This window comes from Hylobates moloch, unplaced genomic scaffold, assembly GCF_009828535.3.
Source record: "Hylobates moloch isolate HMO894 unplaced genomic scaffold, HMol_V3 SCAFFOLD_15, whole genome shotgun sequence".
Lineage (NCBI taxonomy): Eukaryota > Metazoa > Chordata > Mammalia > Primates > Hylobatidae > Hylobates > Hylobates moloch.
In genome coordinates this window covers 92,908,226-92,928,975 of record NW_026652290.1, presented here as the reverse complement: position 1 = coordinate 92,928,975, position 20,750 = coordinate 92,908,226, and the positions used below count along the sequence as shown (strand labels likewise).

General features: G+C 49.9%; 1 protein-coding gene across 7 annotated transcripts in view; it reads right to left on the bottom strand.

The window, feature by feature from the left end:
- CCDC61 (coiled-coil domain containing 61) overlaps positions 1–16,587 on the bottom strand; it is a 28,535-nt gene extending 11,948 nt beyond the window's left edge. Inside the window, exons 1-6 of one of the 7 annotated variants that reach the window (XM_032177086.2) lie at positions 14,302–14,329; positions 13,392–13,548; positions 6,663–6,821; positions 6,335–6,417; positions 3,150–3,307; positions 1,563–1,724 (exon numbers count right to left, since the gene is read on the bottom strand). In XM_032177086.2, coding sequence (XP_032032977.1) covers positions 1,563–1,724; positions 3,150–3,307; positions 6,335–6,417; positions 6,663–6,810 — 551 coding nt within the window. In that variant the 5' untranslated portion in view covers positions 6,811–6,821; positions 13,392–13,548; positions 14,302–14,329. Of the gene's footprint in view, positions 1–1,562; positions 1,725–3,149; positions 3,308–6,334; positions 6,418–6,662; positions 6,822–9,752; positions 9,955–9,980; positions 10,649–10,703; positions 10,723–13,391; positions 13,715–14,301; positions 14,342–16,563 lie in introns of those variants that run through there. The other 6 variants (XM_058428539.1, XM_032177085.2, XM_032177087.2 and 3 more) reach the window with 6 other exon arrangements.
- Between the last annotated feature and the right edge of the window lie 4,163 nt (positions 16,588–20,750).

Genomic DNA, 20,750 nt, shown 5'->3' with positions numbered 1-20,750 from the left:
ACACACACACACACACACACACACACACACACACACACACACACACATACACACAGCCTGAGAGCAGATCCTGAGGATAAATTTTGGCCTCCCCACTGCGGCCTTCCTCGGCCCAGCAGTACGCAGGCGAGCTCCTCCGAAGACCGGCGGGGTTCCCCAGCCCCGTGAGCTCCCATAAGGACTGGTCCTCCCGGTCAGCACTTAGCGATCTGTCCTGGGCTTGCAGCCACCAGCAGTGCAAACAGCTGGGGAAACAACAGAGACTCGGCGCTGGCTGCCTGGCTCTAAGGTCCAGCCTAGCCATATTACCCACTGTGTCACCTGCGCCAAGTTCCCTAACTTCTCTGGGCCTCTATCAAATGGTGGTAATAGCAGTGCCTACCTTGTGGGGTGGCTGTGAGGATAAAATGAATTTAATCATAAAGCACAGAGTAACCCTGGCATACAGTTAAATGTTCAATAAACATTAGTTACTGGTAATATTATTACTAAAAATATTATTAGTCCTCCCCAATGAGCCAGGCCTCTTCCCAGTAGCGATCAAGCCCCAGATGCATCTCCCCAACAGAACCAAGTACAAGGCAGGCATGAATATATACGCCAAGAGCCTTTGCTTCTTTCACTTCATTCATTCCCTTGTTCTCACCGCATTCCCACCTAACACAAGGACTTTGCCCAGGCTGTTCCCTCTGCCTACAACACTTCCCCAGCCCCTGTGCCTGACCCACCCCACACCCCAGTGGAGTCCTGTGACAGCCTCCCACAGCACAGGCCCCTTTTCCTGCCCCACCCATCTCCATCTGTAATGATATACTCAGGTGGTTATATACTTAGCACCCATCTCCCCCAGGACTGGGCACTATGTGAGTGGCAGGGAGGGGCTAGCACAAAAGGGGCACCCCATGAAAGTGGATTCACCTACATAGAGCTCAACCTCCCCCCAACCCTTGCACATGCCGCTCCCTTTGCCAAGAACACCCCTCCCATACCAGGCAGGGTCAGGTCCCCCACCCACTCTGAGCCTTCACTGTCTGCAAACACATCTGCCTCCCTCCCTGGACTGAGAGTCCCAGGAGGGCAGTGCCAAGATAGTCTTGGTCACCGCTATGTCCCCAGCACCACCCAGCACAAAGGTACAGAAGAGGGGCTCAGAGGCCAGGCGCCGTGGCTCATGCCTGTAATTCCAGCACTTTGGAAGGCCAACGCAGGCAGATCACTTGAGGCCAGGAGTTTGACATCAGCCTGGCCAACATGGCAAAACCCCTTCTCTACTAAAAATACAAAAATTAGCCGGACATGGTGGCGCATGCCTGTAATCCCAGCTACTTGGGAGGCTGAGGCAGGAGAATCGCTTGAACCCGGGAGGAGGAAGCCGCAGTGAGGCAAGATCGTGCCACTGCACTCCAGCCTGGGCAACAGAGTGAGACTCTGTCTCAAAAAAAAAAGAATAACTACATGGTGGTCGAAGGACAGTCATCCTCCCAGAGGGCCAAGCATGGGCCCCGCAGTGCATGATGGGAGGGCCCCCACCCACCCCAGCTGCCCACCCCTCCAAGACTCACTGCTGCCGCAGGTGCCAGATCTCATTCTCCCGGGTGTCCCGAGGGTTCTGGCCGTCCAGCCCTTGCAGGCGGCCCAGTTCCTCCTTCAGTGACCGGATGATGCCCTGCAGAACCACAGGGTCTGGCTTGCCCTGGTACGGGAGGGGCAGCGGGTAGTGAATCCTGAGGAGGGAGGATTAGAACCGTGGCATCTCAGAGGCCAAGAATGCACCTGAGGGTAAACACCAGCCTCTGAGAGCCACAGAGTACGAAAATACACGATTCCAAAAACTGCACTGTCCTAGAGGCTTACGAGCACATCCTCAAGGCCCCTCCCTGTCCCCGAACCCCTTGTTCCAGTCACCACCTCTGAAAGCCTCTTATATAACAATTTGGGGACCACTGGGATTGGCAGCCTTGGTGTAATCTGGGGGAACTTCCTTGTCGCACACTGCTGATGAAGGGAATGCTGGTATCATGTTACTTGCAGCCAAACACAATCCTAATTCAGATGCCACAGCGGGGGATTCTGGTTGGCCTGGCCTGGGTGACCCTGGCTTGGCTGGGGAAAGGTGGGCCATTGTGACTAACGGCCCCCTGAGATGCTATTCACAGAGGATTGGCAACTTCCCACTGAGAAATCCAGTGGCTACTAACACATGGGGCAGACGCGGTCACCCAGCTACACAACTGCCATTCCCAACTCTCTTGCTGCCTCCCCCTGTAAAGGCTAGAAAGCCAGATATTCATTTTCCTAGCATCCCTTTCACGTGACCACTTCTGGCCACATATTACAGGAAATCTGCTGGGAGGCTTCTGGGAACACTTTTTTTTCCTGGTAAAAACAGCAGATGCAATTAACAAACTCAGCCCCATCCCTCTTCTTCCTGCCTTGATATAGATGCAATGTCTGGAGGATCCAGCAGCTATTTTGTGGCCATGAAGAGATAAAGATGAAGTCAAAAGGCCAAGCCCGGCGCAGTGGCTCACGCCTGTAATCCCAGTACTTTTGAGAGGCTGAGGCGGGAGGATCACTTGAGGCCAGGAGTTCGAGATCAGCCTGGGCAACGTGACAACACCCCGTCCCTACTAAAAATACAAAAATTAGCCAGGCGTAGGTGTGGGTGCCTGTAGTCCCAGCTACGCTGGAGGCTGAGGCACAAGAATTGCTTGAACCTGGGAGGCAGAGGTTGCAGTGAGCCAAGATCACAGCACTGCACTCCAGCCTGGATGACACAGTGAGACTCCATCTCAAGAAAAAAAAAAAAAAAGCCAACACATTCACGGTGATAAAGGGAAAAAAACAAAAAAGAAAGAGCTTGAGTCCCTAGTGGAACAGTTAAACAGGTGGCAGCCACCTACCTAGACATCTTGTTATGTGATGCATTGTTTGTTTGATGTATTGTTTGCTTAGGGCACTGGTGATGGTTATTCTGCTACTTGTAGCCAAACACAATACTAAATGATACAAACCCCAACAGGGAAGATTCCCAAGGCAAGGCTTAACCAATGTCATCTTGCCTGGGTGCCCGGGGTTCCTAAGGTCTACCCACATCCTCTCCCACCCCGCCCACCAGCCTGGCCGTGGAGCCAGCCCCTTCTCCCCACCTGTCAAACTCCACGGAGTAGATGAGGATCAGGTAGCGCTTGGAGTTGAGCTGGGCCGATCTGGGAGCCAGGGAGCCTGGGCGGCCCCCCATCTTGCGGTTCCGCAGGGACTCCAGGTCTGTGTAGGTCAGCAGGTCCAGGGTGACTGACTCACTACTCTGTCAGGAGAGGAGAGGAGGAGCTGCCACAGCACCCGCCACCGCCACACTGAGGGCACCTAGCACACACCCGGGCCACAGCTCCTCCCGTTCTCTGGGCGGCCTAGGCTTTCCTACGCGAAGGCTGGCGATCAACATGGCCCCGGCCCAGGGCAGACACAAGGACTTCATGGAAGGAAGAAACCAGAAAGAACCTAAATGCTCAACCACAGAGAACAGCTTAGACCTGTGACTCTCCGAGTGCTGTCTCCGGATCCCTGGGGGGTCCCCGAGACCCTTTCAGGGATGGCCACCGAGGTCAAAGCTACTTTCATAATAATACAAAGACATCATTTGTCTTTTTCACTGTGTTGACATGTGCGCGAATGGTACAAAAGCAATGGTGGGGAAAACTGCTGGTGCCTTAGCAGAAATCAAGCCCCTGGCACCGAATGGTACTGGAGGTTATTGTATCTCCCCAGTCTCAGTGGGGGGCTGGGGAAGACAAATAAACAAACAAGTAAATAAGCAAATCAACCATAAAACACAGGAAATGAAACATCGGAATGTTCTTGATGAAGCAGTAAAAATTATTAATTTTATTGAATGCAGCCCCTAGAGGACACATCTCTTTATTATGCTGTGCAGGAAAATGGGAAGCACACACCAAGTACTTCTGTGCACGCCAAAGTATGACGATGGTCTCAGGAAAAAGCGCTTCTGCATCTGAGTTTTGAGCTAAATTCGCCACTTTTCATGGAACACTATTTTTACTTGAAAAAAAAAAAAAAAACGACAGACAAAACTATGGTTATTTAGACTCAGGCTATCTGGCAGACATTTTCTCAAAAATGAACAAAGTGAGCCTGTCACTTCAAGAAAAACGGCTAACAGGATGTCTTGCCAATAACAAAATTCAAGCTTTGCACTTAAAATTAGAATTTTGGAAAACTTGTATCTTCTACTGGGTGTCTGATAGCTTCTCGGTGTTCACAGACTTTCCTGGGGAAATCGGTGAGGATGTTAACAAATGTGACTTCTGGATATTATATAAGGAAATGTGTCAACATTTGGAAAATCCACGCAACTTAGTGAACCAATATTTTCCAAATGACCAATGCATGATGTTACAAAATCATCCACAGGTAAAAAAATATCCATGCAAAATGCAAGATAAGTCAGTGGAATTTAATGTAACAATACAAAAAGTTCACTGATGAGGATGCAGATTCCACATTGCAACTAACCTTTAAGAAACTATCGCTTGTTCAGGCCAGGCACGGTGGCTTACACCTGTAATCCCAGCACTGTGGGAGGCCGAGGCAGGTGGATCATTCAAGACCAGCCTGGCCAAGATGGCAAAACCCCGTCTCTACTAAAAATACAAAATTAGCCGGGCATGATAGCACATGCCTGTAATTCCAGCTACTCGGAAGGCTGAAATAGGAGAATTGCTTGAACCCGGGAGGCAGAGGTTGCAGTGAGCCAATATCATGCCACTGCACTCCAGCCTGGGCTACAGAGACAGTGTCTCAAAAAAAAAAAAAAATAAATAAATACAAAAATTAGCTGGGCATGGTGGGCAGCCCTGTAGTCCCAGCTACTTGGGAGGCTGAGGCATGAGAATCACTTGAACCCAAAAGGCAGAGGTTGCAGTGAGCTGAGACTGTGCCTGGGCAACCGAGCAAAACTCTTGTCTCAAAAAAAAAAAAAAAAAAGATATCTAAATACCACCCATCCCTGTCACTCTAAGTTCTAACCTGCTTTTTCCCCCCGATTATTACTTTTAGGCTGGGCACGGTGGCTCACGCCTGTAATTGCAACATTTTGGGAAGCCAAGGCAGGCGGATTACTTGAGGTCAGCTGTTCAAGACCAGCCTGGCCAACACAGTGAAACCCCATCTCTACTAAAAATGCAAAAATTAGCCGGGTGTGGTGGCACACGCCTGTAGTCCCAGCTACTCGGGAGGCTGAGGCAGGAGAATTGCTTGAACCCAGGAGGCGGAGATTGCAGTGAGTTGAGATCACACCACAGCACTCCAGCCTGGAAGACAGAGTGAGACTCCATCTCAAACAAACAAACAAAAACTTTTAAGTACCTGACATTATGTATTTTTTCATTTGTCTGTCTCTCCAAAATGTCAGCCTCATGAGGACAGGGGTTTTATCTGTTGTTCACTGCTGTATCCCCAGTGTCCCCCATAATGACTGGCACACTGTCAATGCTCAGCAAATGAAATGAATGAATGGCTATATTCACTGATGTGACTACATTTTTATGAAATATCGCTGAATCCTTTAAAAGCAAGTTGCAGGCCGGGCGCGGTGGTTCACGCCTGTAATCCCAGCACTTTGGGAGGCCAAGGCGGGTGGATCACCTGATGTCCGGAGTTCCACACCAGCCTAGTCAACATGATGAAACCCCGTCTCTACTAAAAATACAAAAAATTAGCCGGGCATGGTGGCGTGCGCCTGTAATCCCAGCTACTCAGGAGGCTGAGGCAGGAGAATCGCTTGAACCTGGGAGGCGGAGGTTGCAGTGAGCTGAGATGGTGCCACTGCACTCCAGCCTGGGTGACAGAGTGAGACTCTGTCTCAAAAAAAAAAATAAACAAACAAAAAAAAGCAAGTTGCAGAATACCTTGGAAATTACATAAACTATATATAATTACAGGTCTGCAAATGCATACACACACACACACACACACACACACACACACACACACACAACGTATTTGGAAACAAACAGAGACATGGAGAAATGACTGGAGTGATTTTCACCAAAATATTAACAGAAGACAGTATTCGGGATGGAGTGATTTTTACTTTCTTCTTTATATTTCTCTGTGACCTAAATTTTCTACATGAGAATAACTATCATTAAGTTCAAAATGAAGCATTTACACTTGGTAAAAGAAGAAAATGATCGCCCTCTTCCCACAATGAAAGAGAAGGTAGAGGATCTTACATACATCAGATGAGCATCAACCCCCAGGAACCTGGAAGACAGAACCTCCCTCCACCCCCACCCGCCAACCCGGGCCCTACCTGAGTGAGGGCTGACTCCAGCATATGACAGAAGATGTTGAACTGTTTGAAGTTCCCTGTCTTGTGAGTCAAATCTTCAATGACTGGGTGGGGAGAAAAGTCCTTCCTGAGGTCTGACCGCTTGCCCAGCCCCAGCATCTAAGCTCTCCGATTCTACCCGACTCCACTGTCTCTGGCTTGAGCAACAAGACCTACACCCCTCCCCACACTGGAAAGCTTCTGGTGACATAGAAGAGGCAGGTGGGCAGGATTCAGGGTGGCCTGATCTTCTGGGAGAAGCTGATCCCAGGAGAGGAAAGGCGAGCCCACCCCAGGCAGGCACACTCACAGCCAGCATCAAACTCGCCCCGCCACTGGTCAGCCGTCATCCGGTCCTCCACCTCCAGCTCCAGCACCTGCCCAGAAACCATCACCCGCACGGCATGCTCCACACCCCGGAAGACGTAGTCCACCTGCAGGCCGGCCGGCTGGTCCATGGCCAAGGTTGCTGGAGAAGGAGATGAGAGAGAAACCTAGAGGAGCTGAGAGCCCAGGCTCATGAGTTAGAAGGCCAGGCCTCATATCCTGGCTCCATCATTTACCAGCTGTGGCATCCTGGGAAAGCGAATTCACCTCTCTGTGCCTTAGTTTCCTCATCTGGAAAATGGGTATAATAACGGCATCAACCTCGTGGACTTGTTGTGAGGATTACATTGGGCAATATATATAAAAGTACTTGGTACTGTGACCTGGAGGCTGCTGTGTCCAATACATGCTGGATACTAGAAATTCATGATTGCCAAGCCGGGCGCAGTGGCTGACAACTGTTATCCCAGCACTTTGGGATGCTGAGGCAGGAGGATCGCTTGAGCTCAAGAGTTCAAGACCAGCCTGGGCAATGTGGTGAAACCCCATTTCTACTAAAAATACAAAAAAAAATTGCCAGGTGTGGTGCTGCATGCCTGTGGTCCCAGCTACTCGGGAGGCTGGAGGCAGAGTTTGCAGTGAGCTGTGATCTTGCCACTGCACTCCAGTCTGGGTGACAGAGTGAGACCCTGACTCAGTTAGAAAAAAAAAGAAAGAAAATAAATACATGATGGCCAACAAAAGAATCATGATTAATATTAGTATTAATTTATTAAGTCATACTCATTATATATTTATTATTATTCATTCACTCATTCAGCAAACATTTGTGGAGAGAAGTCAAGCTGGAAAGAGGGACAGGGGGTACTGGAGTAGGACGAGCCGAGCTTTTAAAAGGGTGTCAGAGCAGGCCAGGTGCAGTGACTCATGCCTATAATCCCAGCACTTTGGGAGGCAAGGCAGGTGGATCATGAGGTCAGGAGTTCTAGACCAGCCTGGCCAACAATGGTGAAACCCCATCTCTACTAAAAATACAAAAAAATTAGCCAGGTGTGGTGCCCCGCGCCTGTAATCCCAGTTAATCCAGAGGCTGAGGCAGGAGAATTGCTTGAAGCCAGGAGGCAGAGGCTGCAGTAAGCCGAGATCGTGCCGCTACACTCCAGCCTGGCGACAGAGCAAGACTCCATCTCAAAAAATAAAATAAAATCTAATATCAGAAAATATAATATTGTGAGGCAAAAAAGATGATCCTTGAAACTCCAGGTAAGGGATTTTTAACCTTTTTAGAGTCCTTGAGCCTTTGAGAATCTAATGAAATTTCTGAGCCTTCTGCAGATAAATGAATAGTCCCACAACCTTTTGCAAGTTCACTTCAGGGGCTCCCAAACTACCACCCCCCAGGCCCATCCACAGATCCCTTTTCTCAGAGGCCCAAGGGCAATGGCCTGGGCCCTAGACATCCTGACAGACACCTCTCTCTAGATCACAGCTCTCAACTTCATTTGGGAGAAGAGTACTTTGGAAGGGCTGATGAATTCGGGGACCCCCTTCCCCTGGAAAATTCACACTCTGGCAATTGTGCTTTCATTCTCTGGTGGTTCATAAGTCCAGGTTAATAACCTCGATCTCGGCCGTGTGCGGTGGCTCACGCCTGTAATCCCAGCACTTTGGGAGGCCGAGGCAGGCGGATCATTTGAGGTCAGCTCGAGACCGGCCTCGCCAACATGGTGAAACCTCATCTCTACTAAAAATACAAAAATTAGCTGGGCGTGGTGGCAGGCGCCTGTAATCCCAGCTACTCGGGAGGCTGAGACAGGAGAATCGCTTGAACCCGGGAGGCAGAGGTTGCTGTGAGCCAAGATCATGCCATTGCACTCCAGCCTGGGTAACAGAGCAATGGCATAAAAAACAATCATCTCGATCTCGCTGCAAACAAATTGCCGCATATCCCACATCCCCTGACCCCAATGCAGTGCGTGGCAGCACTGGCTCCGCCCCACTGGGTGTTCTAAACCCCGCCCATCAACCCCACCCACTCCGGCTCCCAGAACCTATCAGCGGTGACACCGTCTGGGTTACCAAGGCGTAGGAGGCACCCACGGAACTGAACACCTGAGGAGCCGCACAGCATCACCGCTCCCACTCGTGGTCCCCAACTCCCGGGAGGAAACCGCACAGAGGAAGGGGGCCCGCCACACCGCATCCCCACCGCCAACTCCCCCTTCCCCACTGCTTGGCAGAAACCCCCCATACCCAGCCCGCAAAGAGCAGCCCCTTTCGGCATCCCATTGCCTTGTCCTTAGCCCCCACCCCGCCCTCATCCCAGACACTGAGCCACCGAATACTCTGCCTAAACTCAATTCCCCTTGCACACTTACACCTCTCTCACCTCCACAAACTTCACCTGCTGCCCGGCCCCATCCCCTCCTCTAGGCATGTCCTAAGTACTCAGTAACTGCGGATGGAATAAATCCCACACCTGTGCCAGCTCCACATGGCCTCCCTGACCCCAGCTGCCCGTCACTTGTCCCCCAGATGGCCACGGAATTCTTAACTCCCCCTCCCCTCCTGTCTGCAGAACCTCCTACTCCACATATTCCAGCCCAACCCTCATGCTACATTCCCCGGAAACCAGCCCCCTCTCTCCCGTCCAAAGCCCCTTCATTCCATCCTGCTCTCCCAGATTTGGGGGCAGGGAGGCAGCCGCACTCTCCTCCCTACATCAGCCACCCACGGTCTCCTAGAGCTCCCGCATATTCAACTTCAATGGACCCCGTTATTCCACCTGCATTCTTCCCGCATATTTGCTCAAGGTTCTGCTCCACACACCCCACTTTCAGCCTGTATTCCATCACTCCCATATTTCACCTGGATTCTGTTCCCTCCCAAATTGCTTGTAACACCATCCCCAACCCCCACTCCACCCGCACACATATTTTCCACCTCTCTTCCCTTTAGAGAGCCCTCTCTGAACAACCCCTCCTCCCCACTGACCCCACCACCACCGCCACTTCTAGGATTCCCCGGACCCTAAGCCCCCTCTCCCCTCCCGCCGCTGACCCTGTCCCTCTACCTGCATCCTCCATCCTTGCTTCGGAATGACCACTGGCTCATCCTGGTGGCTGATTTCATTCCAGTCCTGAGCCTCTCCCAGCTCCTCTTCTCAGCCTCTGCCTCCTTCCTGACCTCACGCATCCCAGCGGTGCCTTCGAGGCCCCGCCCTCACCAACCCATGACGTCACCACCCCATCCCTGCGAGCACTGTGCGGCTGCCCCCCAGGCCCCATCCTGGCCCACACACCTGACCCAGTTCTCGGGCCTCATGACATCATGGCGCCGGGACACTTACACTCAGTGTTTCAGCCCCCAGCTCTCTCCCTCTCATCATTCACTAGGATGACCCCTTTCCTTTCCAGCGTTACATCACCACCCCTGGCTCCACCTCCCAAATGGCTCTCCCTGGATAGCTCACAGATTTCACAGCTCTTACCCGGGGGCCGGAGCTGAAAACTCTCCACGCTGGGCTCACCAAAGACAAATCTACATCACTACCTCCTATACCCGACATGGGCAAATCACTGGCCTTGGCAGCCCCCACCTGATGGCTGTTTCCCCACACTGCAGCTCCCCATCACCACCAACACATTATTCCAGCCCAGCCATACCCTAGCTGGGCTCTCCCCTGCAGCAGACCTCCGCCCCACATTCACACACGTGGCCTGGCCTGGATGACTCCCTTCCTGACCCCATTCTGACCTCACCGCCCCACCAGGTGGGTGAATTGAGGCTGGATAGAACCCCCCCTTCACTGCCCCAGAATACAGAACAAAGCTTTCCACATTGTCCCCAAAGAATGTAGAGACAGAGAAGCCCTCTGGGGAACCAAGCAATGAAATCTCTACAGTGCACACTGCGGCAACCCAGTTCCCCCTGGGGCATCCAGACTCCCACTCCCACTGTCTCTCAAAGGCGCTTTGCCTTACATAAGGACCATGCACACTTACTAACCCAATGACTGACTCACCTTAAATTCTGCTCTCTGGTGGGTATTATAACCATCCCCATTATACAGAGGATGAAACTGAGGCTTGTCTAGGATCCCACTGTGAAGGACAGAAACATTCATCCTCCTTCCCCTTACCCAGCTGCCCTTCCCTGACCACCTCCTGTTTCCTCCCAGAACTAACCCAAATGCGGCCTCACACCTTAAGCATGGCACATGCTGCAGGCTGGGTACTTCTGGGTTCAGATTCCAGCTGCCTTTATCCTTGGTGTGTCCTTGGGCAAAGCACTTGCCCTCTCTGGGCCTTCCCCCATCAGTAAAGTGGGATAATAAGAGCTCCTACCTTATAGGGTTGTTGTTGAATTAAATTATTTAATGTATGTAAGGTGCTTCAAATAGTGTCTGGCACTCCCTGTTACCATCTGTGTGATCTGTTGATTATTTGACAGACCAGGAGCCCGTGAGGGCAGAGCCATTTTAATCAATCTTGTATCTTCAGGGACTGCTTGTGAATTTAATGGGAGATGCCATGGAATGGGGTTCTAGACACTGGGGATACAGCCAAGGTTTTCTCCCCTCAGCTCATTCCCTGTCATCCTCCAGGTCTCAGCTCCAATCCCCTCTCCAGCAGGAAGCCCTCCCTGACTCCCAAGCTGGGTCAGGAGCTGTCTCAATCACCACAGTGGCTCCAGCAAACTCTGAACCAGCCTAACAGTGTTTCCCACAGTGATGGCCAAGGAACATAATCTTTACCACAAGTGCTTATGAAAATGCAGCTTCCTAGGTCGGGTCCCAACCATACACAAGCAGAAACTCTGGGGGTGGGCCCAGGAATCTGCATTTCCTCCAAGTTCCTTCAGACACTAAAGGTTCCTTCTGCCCTTGGGCACCACAATCTGCCCAGTTTATTCCCCCACCTCTGACCCCACCACCCCACATATGACCCTCCTAGTTCAGCAACCCTGCCCCATGCCACAGGGAGACCCCGAAGGGTGGTGAGGACGGTATAGGAGAAGCAACACTTTTTAAACACCATGTGCTCTTATAGGTGCCGGGTTCCATATTCACATGGAGTCAAACACTCTAGTGGGGGGGTCCAAGAAGCCCAGTGGATATAAACCAACAATAACTGATGTGAGGGCCGGGCACAGTGTCTCATGCCTGTAATCCCAGCACTTTGGGAGGCTGAGGTGGGCAGATCACTTGAGGTCAGGAGTTTGAAACCAGCCTGGCCAAGATGGTGAAACCCCACCTCTACTAAAATTACAAAAATTAGCCAGGCGTGGTGGCATATACCTGTACTTCCAGCTACTTGGGAGGCTGAAACAGGAGAATCACTTGAACGTGGGAGGCATAGGTTGCAGTGAGCTGAGATGATGCCACTGCACTCCAGCCTGGGTGACAGAGCGAGACTCCATCTCAAAAAATAATAATAGGCCCGGAGTGGTGACTTCCGCCTGTAATCCCAGCACTTTGGGAGGCTGAGCTGGGTGGATCACCTGAGGTCAGGAGTCAACCCTGGCCAACGTGGCAAAACCCCATCTCTACTAAAAATGTAAAAATTAGCTGAGCATGCTGGCATACACCTGTAATCCCAGCTAGTCAGGAGGCTGAGGCAGGAGAATCACTTGAACCCAGGAGGTGGAGGCTACCGTGAGCCGAGATCGCGCCACTGCACTCCAGCCGGGGTGACCAGGCAAGAGTCCACTCAAAAATAATAATAATAATCTGTATCAGGTAGTGGTGTTATGAAGAAAAATAAAGCCAAGTGAGAGGCCACACGGTGACAGGAGTTATTTTAGCTTGAGTAGTCAGCAAGTGCCTGGTTGTGAAGCTGACATCTGAGCAGAGACCTGAAAGAGGTGCGGAAGAAGCCAGACACCTGGGAAGACCTGATCCAGAAGGACAGGACAGTGAGTACAAAGGCCCTGAGGTGGCAGTGCGTTCAGGGACAGCGAGTACAAAGGCCCTGAGATGCCAATGTGTTCGCTACGTTCAAAGGACAGCGAGGAGGCCCGGGTGGCTGCAGCAGAGTGAGCCAGGTGACTGAGAGAAGTCATAGGAGTTGAGGGGAGGGAGGAGGAGGAACCCAATAGGTTGGGGCCTCATGAATATGGTGAAGACTTTTGCAGTGTAAGGTGGGAGCCAGGAGAGAGTTTGAAAGGAGGAGCAACCTGACCTGACTTCTGTTCTACTAGTATCCCCCTAACAGTGAGAGGCAGAAAGCCCACCTGGAAGGCCACTGCAACAAACCAGGTAAGAGCAGGAGACAAACTGAGGCCAGAGTGGTAGCAAAGGAGCTGGTGAGGCGTGGTTGGATTCTGGATGTGTTCTGAAGACAGAGCTAATGCAATCTGCTAGACCATATATAAGACAAAAGGGAGAAGTGAAGAACCCTCCAAGCTAGCTGGGCACGGTGGCTCACGCCTGTAATCCCAACACTTTGGGAGGCTGAGGGCGGTGGATCGCCTGAGGTCAGGAGTTCGAGACCAGCCTGGCCAACACAGTGAAACCCCTTCTCTACTAAAAATACCAACAATTAGCTGGGTGTGGTGGCGGGCGCCTGTAATTCCCTTGAATCCGGGAGGCAGAGGTTGCAGTGAGCCGAGATTGCGCCATTGCACTCCAGCCTGGGCAACAAGAGCGAAACTCTGTCTCAAAAAAAAAAAACAGAACAAAAGAACACTCCAAGTTTCTTGATCTTAGTACCTGGCAGGATGAATGTCCCATCAACTGGGTTTGGAGGTTGAAAGGAAGAAACCCCAAGTTTGGTTTAGGACAAGTTTATGTCCGAATGTCAGATGAACTTCCAAAGAGAGAAGAGTCGGCCACGATATGAGTCTGGAGTTCAGGGCATTGATCCAGGCTGGAAATACACACGTGGGAGTTCTCATTAGATAAAGAGGGTGAAGCTAGCCAATGGTATAGACAGAGATGAGGTCATTCTACCGATGATGAAGCTGAGGGGTTCAACAACTCTCTTTAACCCTCTCGACAGAACGGTTAAACAACTCTCCCAAAGCCACAGTAATGATCAGTGGCAGAGCCAGGATTCAAATTCGGGATTCAACCCGACACCAGAGCCTACATTCTTAACCATCAGTAGAGTAAGTTTAAGAGTTAATTCACCTAAAACACTTGGCAGTGCACAGCACATAGTAAACGCCTCAGGCGTAATAGGGCTTCACATCTCTTTAAAGTACATGCTCATCCCTGGAGGTCTCCTTCCCTCTCTTCCTCAATATTGCTTCTTCCCACGACTTTCACCCAAATCAAAGCTTGTAAATCATAGTGCGCTGTAATGACCCTGTGCCTTAAAACCTCCTACTAAATCGCCAGGACATCTCTATATTTTACCATCTGCTGTCTCCTGCTTTACAACTTTCCCCATTGAAGACCCTCCTGCCATATACAGATCACCCCCAACTCACATGCTGCGCTCAGCCTCACAACCCCTCAATCAAGCGCCTACCCTTGTTAAAGGGCACCCTCCCTCCCGATTCCTACAAGGCCAGGTCAGCTGCCCACCGCAGCCCACTCTCCCCCGAGAGAAACCCCCTCCCCTCCACCTAAGACCTCCACCACGGCCCGCGCACCCTCCACTCCCGCTGCCTCTCACCTTCTCCACGGGCAACCCTCCTCGCGAGCAGTTCAACTGACGAAGCTCCAGCCCCGCCCCAGGATCCGACGTTCTCGCTTCTGACTGGTCATAGCTTACCAGCAGCCAAGTTTCCATTAGCCAAAAGAGAGGCCCGTCACTCTGTCCCGCCCCCAGAGGAGAACCCGCCCTCCAAAGCTTCCAATTGGCTAACTCGGAAGAGAAGTTCCGAAATGGGTTGGGGGAAGCACCTAACGTCGGGCTCTTCTCTAATCACTACTGGCTAATGATGCTGCCAGTCATACAAAAGGGTTGTTCCCCAGAGTGGACGGGAAGGAATCCCGGAAGTAGCCCCTTGACACCACGTATTACCCCCTGCTGGAGGGTAGGCCGCGCCCACGTGGTGGGGAGGGCCTGGAAGGGAGAGCCGGGTGTGCATGCGCATGGGGAGATAGTGGCCGCGGCTCCGGAAACTGGGGAGTGGTCTCAGCATAAAGACAGGTTGAGATTTGTCATCGTTTGGTTCATTCCAAACCTGCACTAAGCATTTTGCAGGACTTGGCTTATTTAAACTTTATAACAGCCCTGCAAAGTTATTATGATTTCCATTTTACCACTAAGAAAACAGTCTCAGAGGGGTATAGCCACTAGCCCGGGTTCACACGGCTGTTGAACGACCCATATTTTAAACCAATCAATCATGAACTGGAAGGATCCAGCTAAAGGAATTGAGCGCGGGGATGGTGGAGGAGGGACCTCTTTAAGAAAGGAAAATAAAGTTTAAAGAAAAAAAAAACACTGTATGACATGAAAGTTTACTTAGAATATGAAATAATAACAAATTACATATTTAAAAGAGCCAAATACCACAAACATTGCAAAATCCCAAAGGATAACGTAATGTTCTTATTAATTTTCTGCCTGACACACCTCTGTGATGTTTCCTACTTTTTCAGCTGCATGTTTCACAATATCCTTGTCTACAAAGAGAAAAGGAAAGTAAGTTATCTTTCCTCTAGCGTGGTTGATGGAACTTTTTAAAAATTCATTATAATTTAGAACAAGTTTCAGCTTCACAAATCAGTATTGGTGATGTTATCGAAATCTTTTGGAAATCTAGAAAAACTTCTGGCCAGGCGCGGTGGCTCACGCCTGTAATCCCAGCACTTTGGGAGGCCAAGGGAGGTGAATCACGAGGTCAGGAGTTCGAGACCAGCTTGACCAACCTGGTGAAACCCTGTCTCTACTAAAAATATAAAAAATTAGCTGGGTGCAGTGGCGGACGGCTGTAATCCCAGCTACTCAGGAGGCTGAGGCAGGAGAATCACTTGAACTCGGGAGGCGGAGGTTGCAGTGAGCCAAGATCGTGCCACTGCATGCCAGCCTGGGCAACAGAGTGACATGCCATCTCAAAAAAAAAAAAAAAAGAAAGAAAAGAAAAAGAAAAACTTTCATAAAGTTTCATTCATATGTTAACTATGTTTATATTTAACTATGTTATATGTTATATTTAACTATGTTAAATATGTTTTGGGAAATGTTTCCACAGACTAACTTCTGGCTCAATACTTACAATTTTTTGTTTGTTGGTTTGTTTGTTTGTTTGCTGAGACAGGGTCTCGCTTCATCGCCGGGCTGGAGTGCAGTGGCATGTTCATGGCTCACTGCAGCCTTGAACTCCTGAGCTGAAGTGATCCTCCTGCCTTACCCTCCCAGGTAGCTGGTACTACAGGCACAGGCCATCACATCTGGCTAATTTTTTTAAAATTTATTTTTAGTAGAGATGGGGTTTCACTATGTTGCCCAGGCTGGTCTCAAACTCCTGAGCTCAAGCAATCCTCCCACCTCAGCCTCCCAAAATGCTGGGATTACAGGTGTGAGCCACCGCGCAGGCTTCCTTTCAATTCCTGACATTTCTATTACACAGATGCTTCTGGAATGAGCCGCTAAAAGATACATTCATGCCATTAGTAGGCTGTGGCCTCGCATCTAGTGAGTTAGTAACTTACACAATAGAAGCATTCTGGGAAGCCATTTCTACACCATGACAACTAATTAGGTGGTTTAAGTATCCGAGAAATATCTGTGAACCACATAAAAATATCCCTGTAAGCCCAATCTAAATGTATTCTCACTTCACCTTCCCCTCAGCTAAATCCCATAAATGCCTACACTCCAGCTTGAGTGACAGAGCAAGACTCTGTCTCTAAGAAAATAATTAATAAATAAATAACAATTTTAAAAAAAGGAAACATGGATTAGAATCTCAAGGCTTTCCCTTACCAGCTGTGAGACCTCCCACAAGTCATGCCTCTTCTGGGAACTTCACTTTCTTCATCTGTAAGTGGAGTTCAATTCATTCCTACACTTATTTCTTCACTCACTTGTCAGGCCATTTATTGAGCACCTGCTATGTTCCAGGCACTTTTCTGGGTGCTGGAGGTAGAAACATCTGGTAACAAACGGGAAAAGCTCATACCCTAGTGAAAGGAAGGCAAATAATAACATATAGTAAAAAAATAGGCCGGGCGTGGTGGCTCATGCCTGTAATCCCAGCACTTTGGGAGCCGAGGCAGGCGGATCACCTGAGGTCAGGAGTTCAAGACCAGCCTGGCCAACATGGCAAAACTCTGTCTCTACTAAAAATACAAAACTTAGTTGGGCATGGCGGTGCATGCCTGTAATCCCAGCTGCTTGGGAGGCTGAGGCAGGAGAATCGCTTGAACCCGGGAGGCAGAGGTTGCAGTGAGCTGAGATCAGGCCACTACACTCCAGACTGGGCCACAGAGCGAGACTCCATCTCAAAAAAAAGAAAAAAAAAAAAGAAATGTCCAGGTCCGGGGTGATAAGTGCTATAGAGAAAATAAAGCAGAGTGAAGAGGATGGAACCAGGGATTTGGGGGGCAGGAAAGTGCCTCAGAAAAGCTGACTTAGAGCAGAGACCTGAAGCAAGTGACTGAGCCAGGAATTTATTCGTTTATTTATTTTGGAGACGGAGTCTCACTCTGTCACCCAGGCTGGAGTGCAGTGGCGCCCGGCTCACTGCACCCTCAGCCTCCCAAGGTCAAGCAATTCTCCTGCCTCAGCCTCCCGAGTAGCTGGGATTACAGGTGCCCGCCACCAGGCCTGGCTAATTGTTGTATTTTTAGTAGAGACGGGGTTTCACCATGTTGGCCAGGCTGGTCTTGAACTCCTGACCTCAAGTGATCCACCTACCTTGGCCTCCCAAAGTGCTGGGATTACAGGTGTGAGCCACCACACCCGGCCTATTTTTTTTTGAGATGGAGTCTCGCTCTGTGGCCCAGACTGGAGGTGCAGTGGTGCAATCTCAGCTTACTGCAACCTCCACCTCCTGGGTTCAAGCAGTTCTCCTGCTTCAGCCTCCCAAGTAGCTGGGATTACAGGCACACACCACCATGCCTGGCTAATTTTTGTATTTTCAGTAGAGACGGGATTTCACCATATTGGCCAGGCTGCTCTCGAACTCCTGAGCTCATGTGATCTACCCACCTCAGGCTCCCAAAGTGATGGGATTATAGGCATGAGCCACCGCTCCTGGCCAAGCCAGCCTTGAGGGTACCAAGGTGAACCATTCCAAGAAGATGAGACAGTGAGTGCAAAGGCCCTGTGGTGGGAACATGCCTGGTGTTTCTAAGAAACAGCAAAGACGTCAATATTGAGTGTGTGGAGTGTGATAGAAGATGACGTCTGGGAGGATGCCTGAGACCAGGTTATACAAAGCCTCGTAGGCCCCTGTGAGGCCTTTTGCTTTACTCTGTGTGAGGTGGGAGCCATTGAAAGTATTAGGCAGAGAGGACATAATTTTACTCATGTCTTTTTTTTTTTTTTTTTTGAGACAGGGTCTCACTTTGTCACCCAGGCTGGAGTGCAGTGGCTTCATCTCGGCTCACTGAAACCTCAACCTCCCTGTTTCAAGCGATCTTCCTGCCTCAACCCCTCCAAGTAGCAGGATTACAGGCATGCACCACCACACCTGGCTAACTTTTGTGTTGTTAGTAGAGATGAGGTTTCGCCATGTTACCCAGGCTGGTCTGGAATGCCTGAGTTAAGCAATCCACCCGCTTCAGCCTCCCGAAGTACTAGGATTACAGGGGTAAGTCCCACCGCCTGACCTACTCATGTCTTAAATGATCATGATGGTGGCTGCATTAAGAATAGGCTGTTAGCTACTCGGGAGGTTGAGGCAGGTGGATTGTTTGAGGACAGGAGTTCGACACTGCACTCCAGCCTATGAGAACCGATCTCTAAAACTAAAAATTTAAATTAAAAAACTTAGGCTGTTAAAATAATTTGGACATGGAAAACAGCCAGTTTCTCAGAAAGTTAAACAGAATTAACACATGACCCAGAAGTTACACTCCTAGGTATATACCTGGGAATTAAAAACTGGTATTCAAATACTTGTATGTGGATGCTCATAACAGCATTATTCACAATAGCTAAAACGTGGAAACAACCCAAATGTCCATAAATCTATGAGCGGATAAGGCCAGGTGCAGTGGCATGCCTGTAATCCCAGCACTTTGGGAGGCCAGGGCAGGCGGATCACCTGAGGTCAGAAGTTTGAGACCAGTGTGGCCAACATGGCAAAACCATGTTAGTCTCTACCAAAAATACAAAATTAGCCAGGCATGGAGGCACATGCCTGTAGTCCCAGCTACTCAGGAGGCTGAGGCAGGAGAATTGCTTGACCCCGGGAGGTGGAGGTTGCAGTGAGCCAGTATCGCGCTACTGCACTCGAGCCTGGGCGACGGAGCAAGACTCCATCTCAAAAACAAAAAAGAGAAAAGAAATGAAGTGCTGATAGATGCTACAACATGGATACAGCTTGAAAACATGATGCTAAGTGAAAGAAGACAAACACAAAATGTCACATAGTGTATGATTCCATTTATATGAAGTGTCCAGAAGAGGCAAGTCCACAGAGACAGAAAATAGTGTTGTGGTGCCAGGGGTTGGGGGAAGGAGCGAATGGGTAATCACTGTTTAATGGGTGTGAGGTCTCCTTTGGGGGTGATGAAATGTTTTGGAACTGGATGGAGGTGATGATTGCACAACATTATGAATGTACTAAAAGCCACTGAATTGCTCACTTTAAAATGGTTAATTTTCTGTTAATGTGAATTTCACCTCAATAAAAAAAATTTAAGCAACACATTAAAAAAATCATTAGAATGAGAGGTGATGGTAGCTTCCACGAGGGTGGTGACGGCGGAGGTGGTGAGAAGTGGTTAGAATCTATTCTGAAGGTAGAGCTGACAGAATTTGCTGATGGATTGAGTGTTGGGAGGAAGAGAAAGAGAGGAGTAAAAAATGATTCTAAGGGTCCTGGAGTGCAATGGCGTGACCTCGGCTCACTGCAACCTCCGCCTCCCAGGTTCAAGCGATTCTCCTGCCTCTGCCTCCCAAGTAGCTGGCATTACAGGTACCCGCCACCACGCCTGGCTAACTTTTTGCATTTTTAGTAGAAACAGGGTTTCGCCATGTTGGCCAGCTGGTCTTGAACTCCTGACCTCAGGTGTTCCACCCGCCTCAGCCTCCCAAAGTGCTGGAATTATAGGCGTGAGCCACCAAGCCCGGCCGACTCTAAGGTTTTTGATCTGAAAAGATGCCAAGATGAGGTTTCCATTTATTGAGATTAGATGAATTGCAGGTATGGGGAGACAGGAGGAGAATGTGAATCAGAAATTTGGTTTTGGACGTGTTGAGGTACCCAATAGACTTCCCAGTGGAAATGTTGAGAGGACAGGTGAATATGAGTCTGAGTTCAGGGATAAGATCCCAACTAGACTGATTGATTTGGGAGTCCATCACCAAAAGAGTGAGTGAAGAGAGAAAGGAGAAGAGAATGAAGAACTGAGCCCTTTGGCTCTCCGATTTAAAGACTCCAAGGACGGGGAAGACTGCAGAGGAGGAGCCACTGGGTCAGAAGGGAAGTCTTGAGAGTGGAGTGTCCTAGAAGCTGAGGGAGAAAATAAACCAAGGAGGAAGGCATGACTGTCAACAAGGAGGGAGCTCAAGTAATATGAGGACAGGCCACCGGAAGACGGGGCTGAGCCACATAGGGGTCATTGGTAACGTCACCAAGAGCTGATTTGGAGCTGGGCACGGTGGCTTGCACCTGCCATTCCAGTTATTTGGGAGGCTGAGGAGGGAGGATCACTTGAGCCTAGGAGCTCGAGACCAGCCTGGGAAACATAGGGAGACTCTGTCTCTACAAAACATTTTTAAAATAGCCAGGCGTGGTGGCACATGCCTATCGTCTCAGCTACTCATGAGGCTGAGGCAGGAGGATCAGTTGGCCCCGGGAGTTCAGGACCAGCCTGGGAAAAAAAAAAAAAAAAAAAAAAAAAAAAATGGCTGATTTGGCAAAGTCACAGATTTGGGAGGAAAAGGAATCAGAGACACAAGATGAGTACAAATACCTCTGAGGATTGTGTTGTTTTATT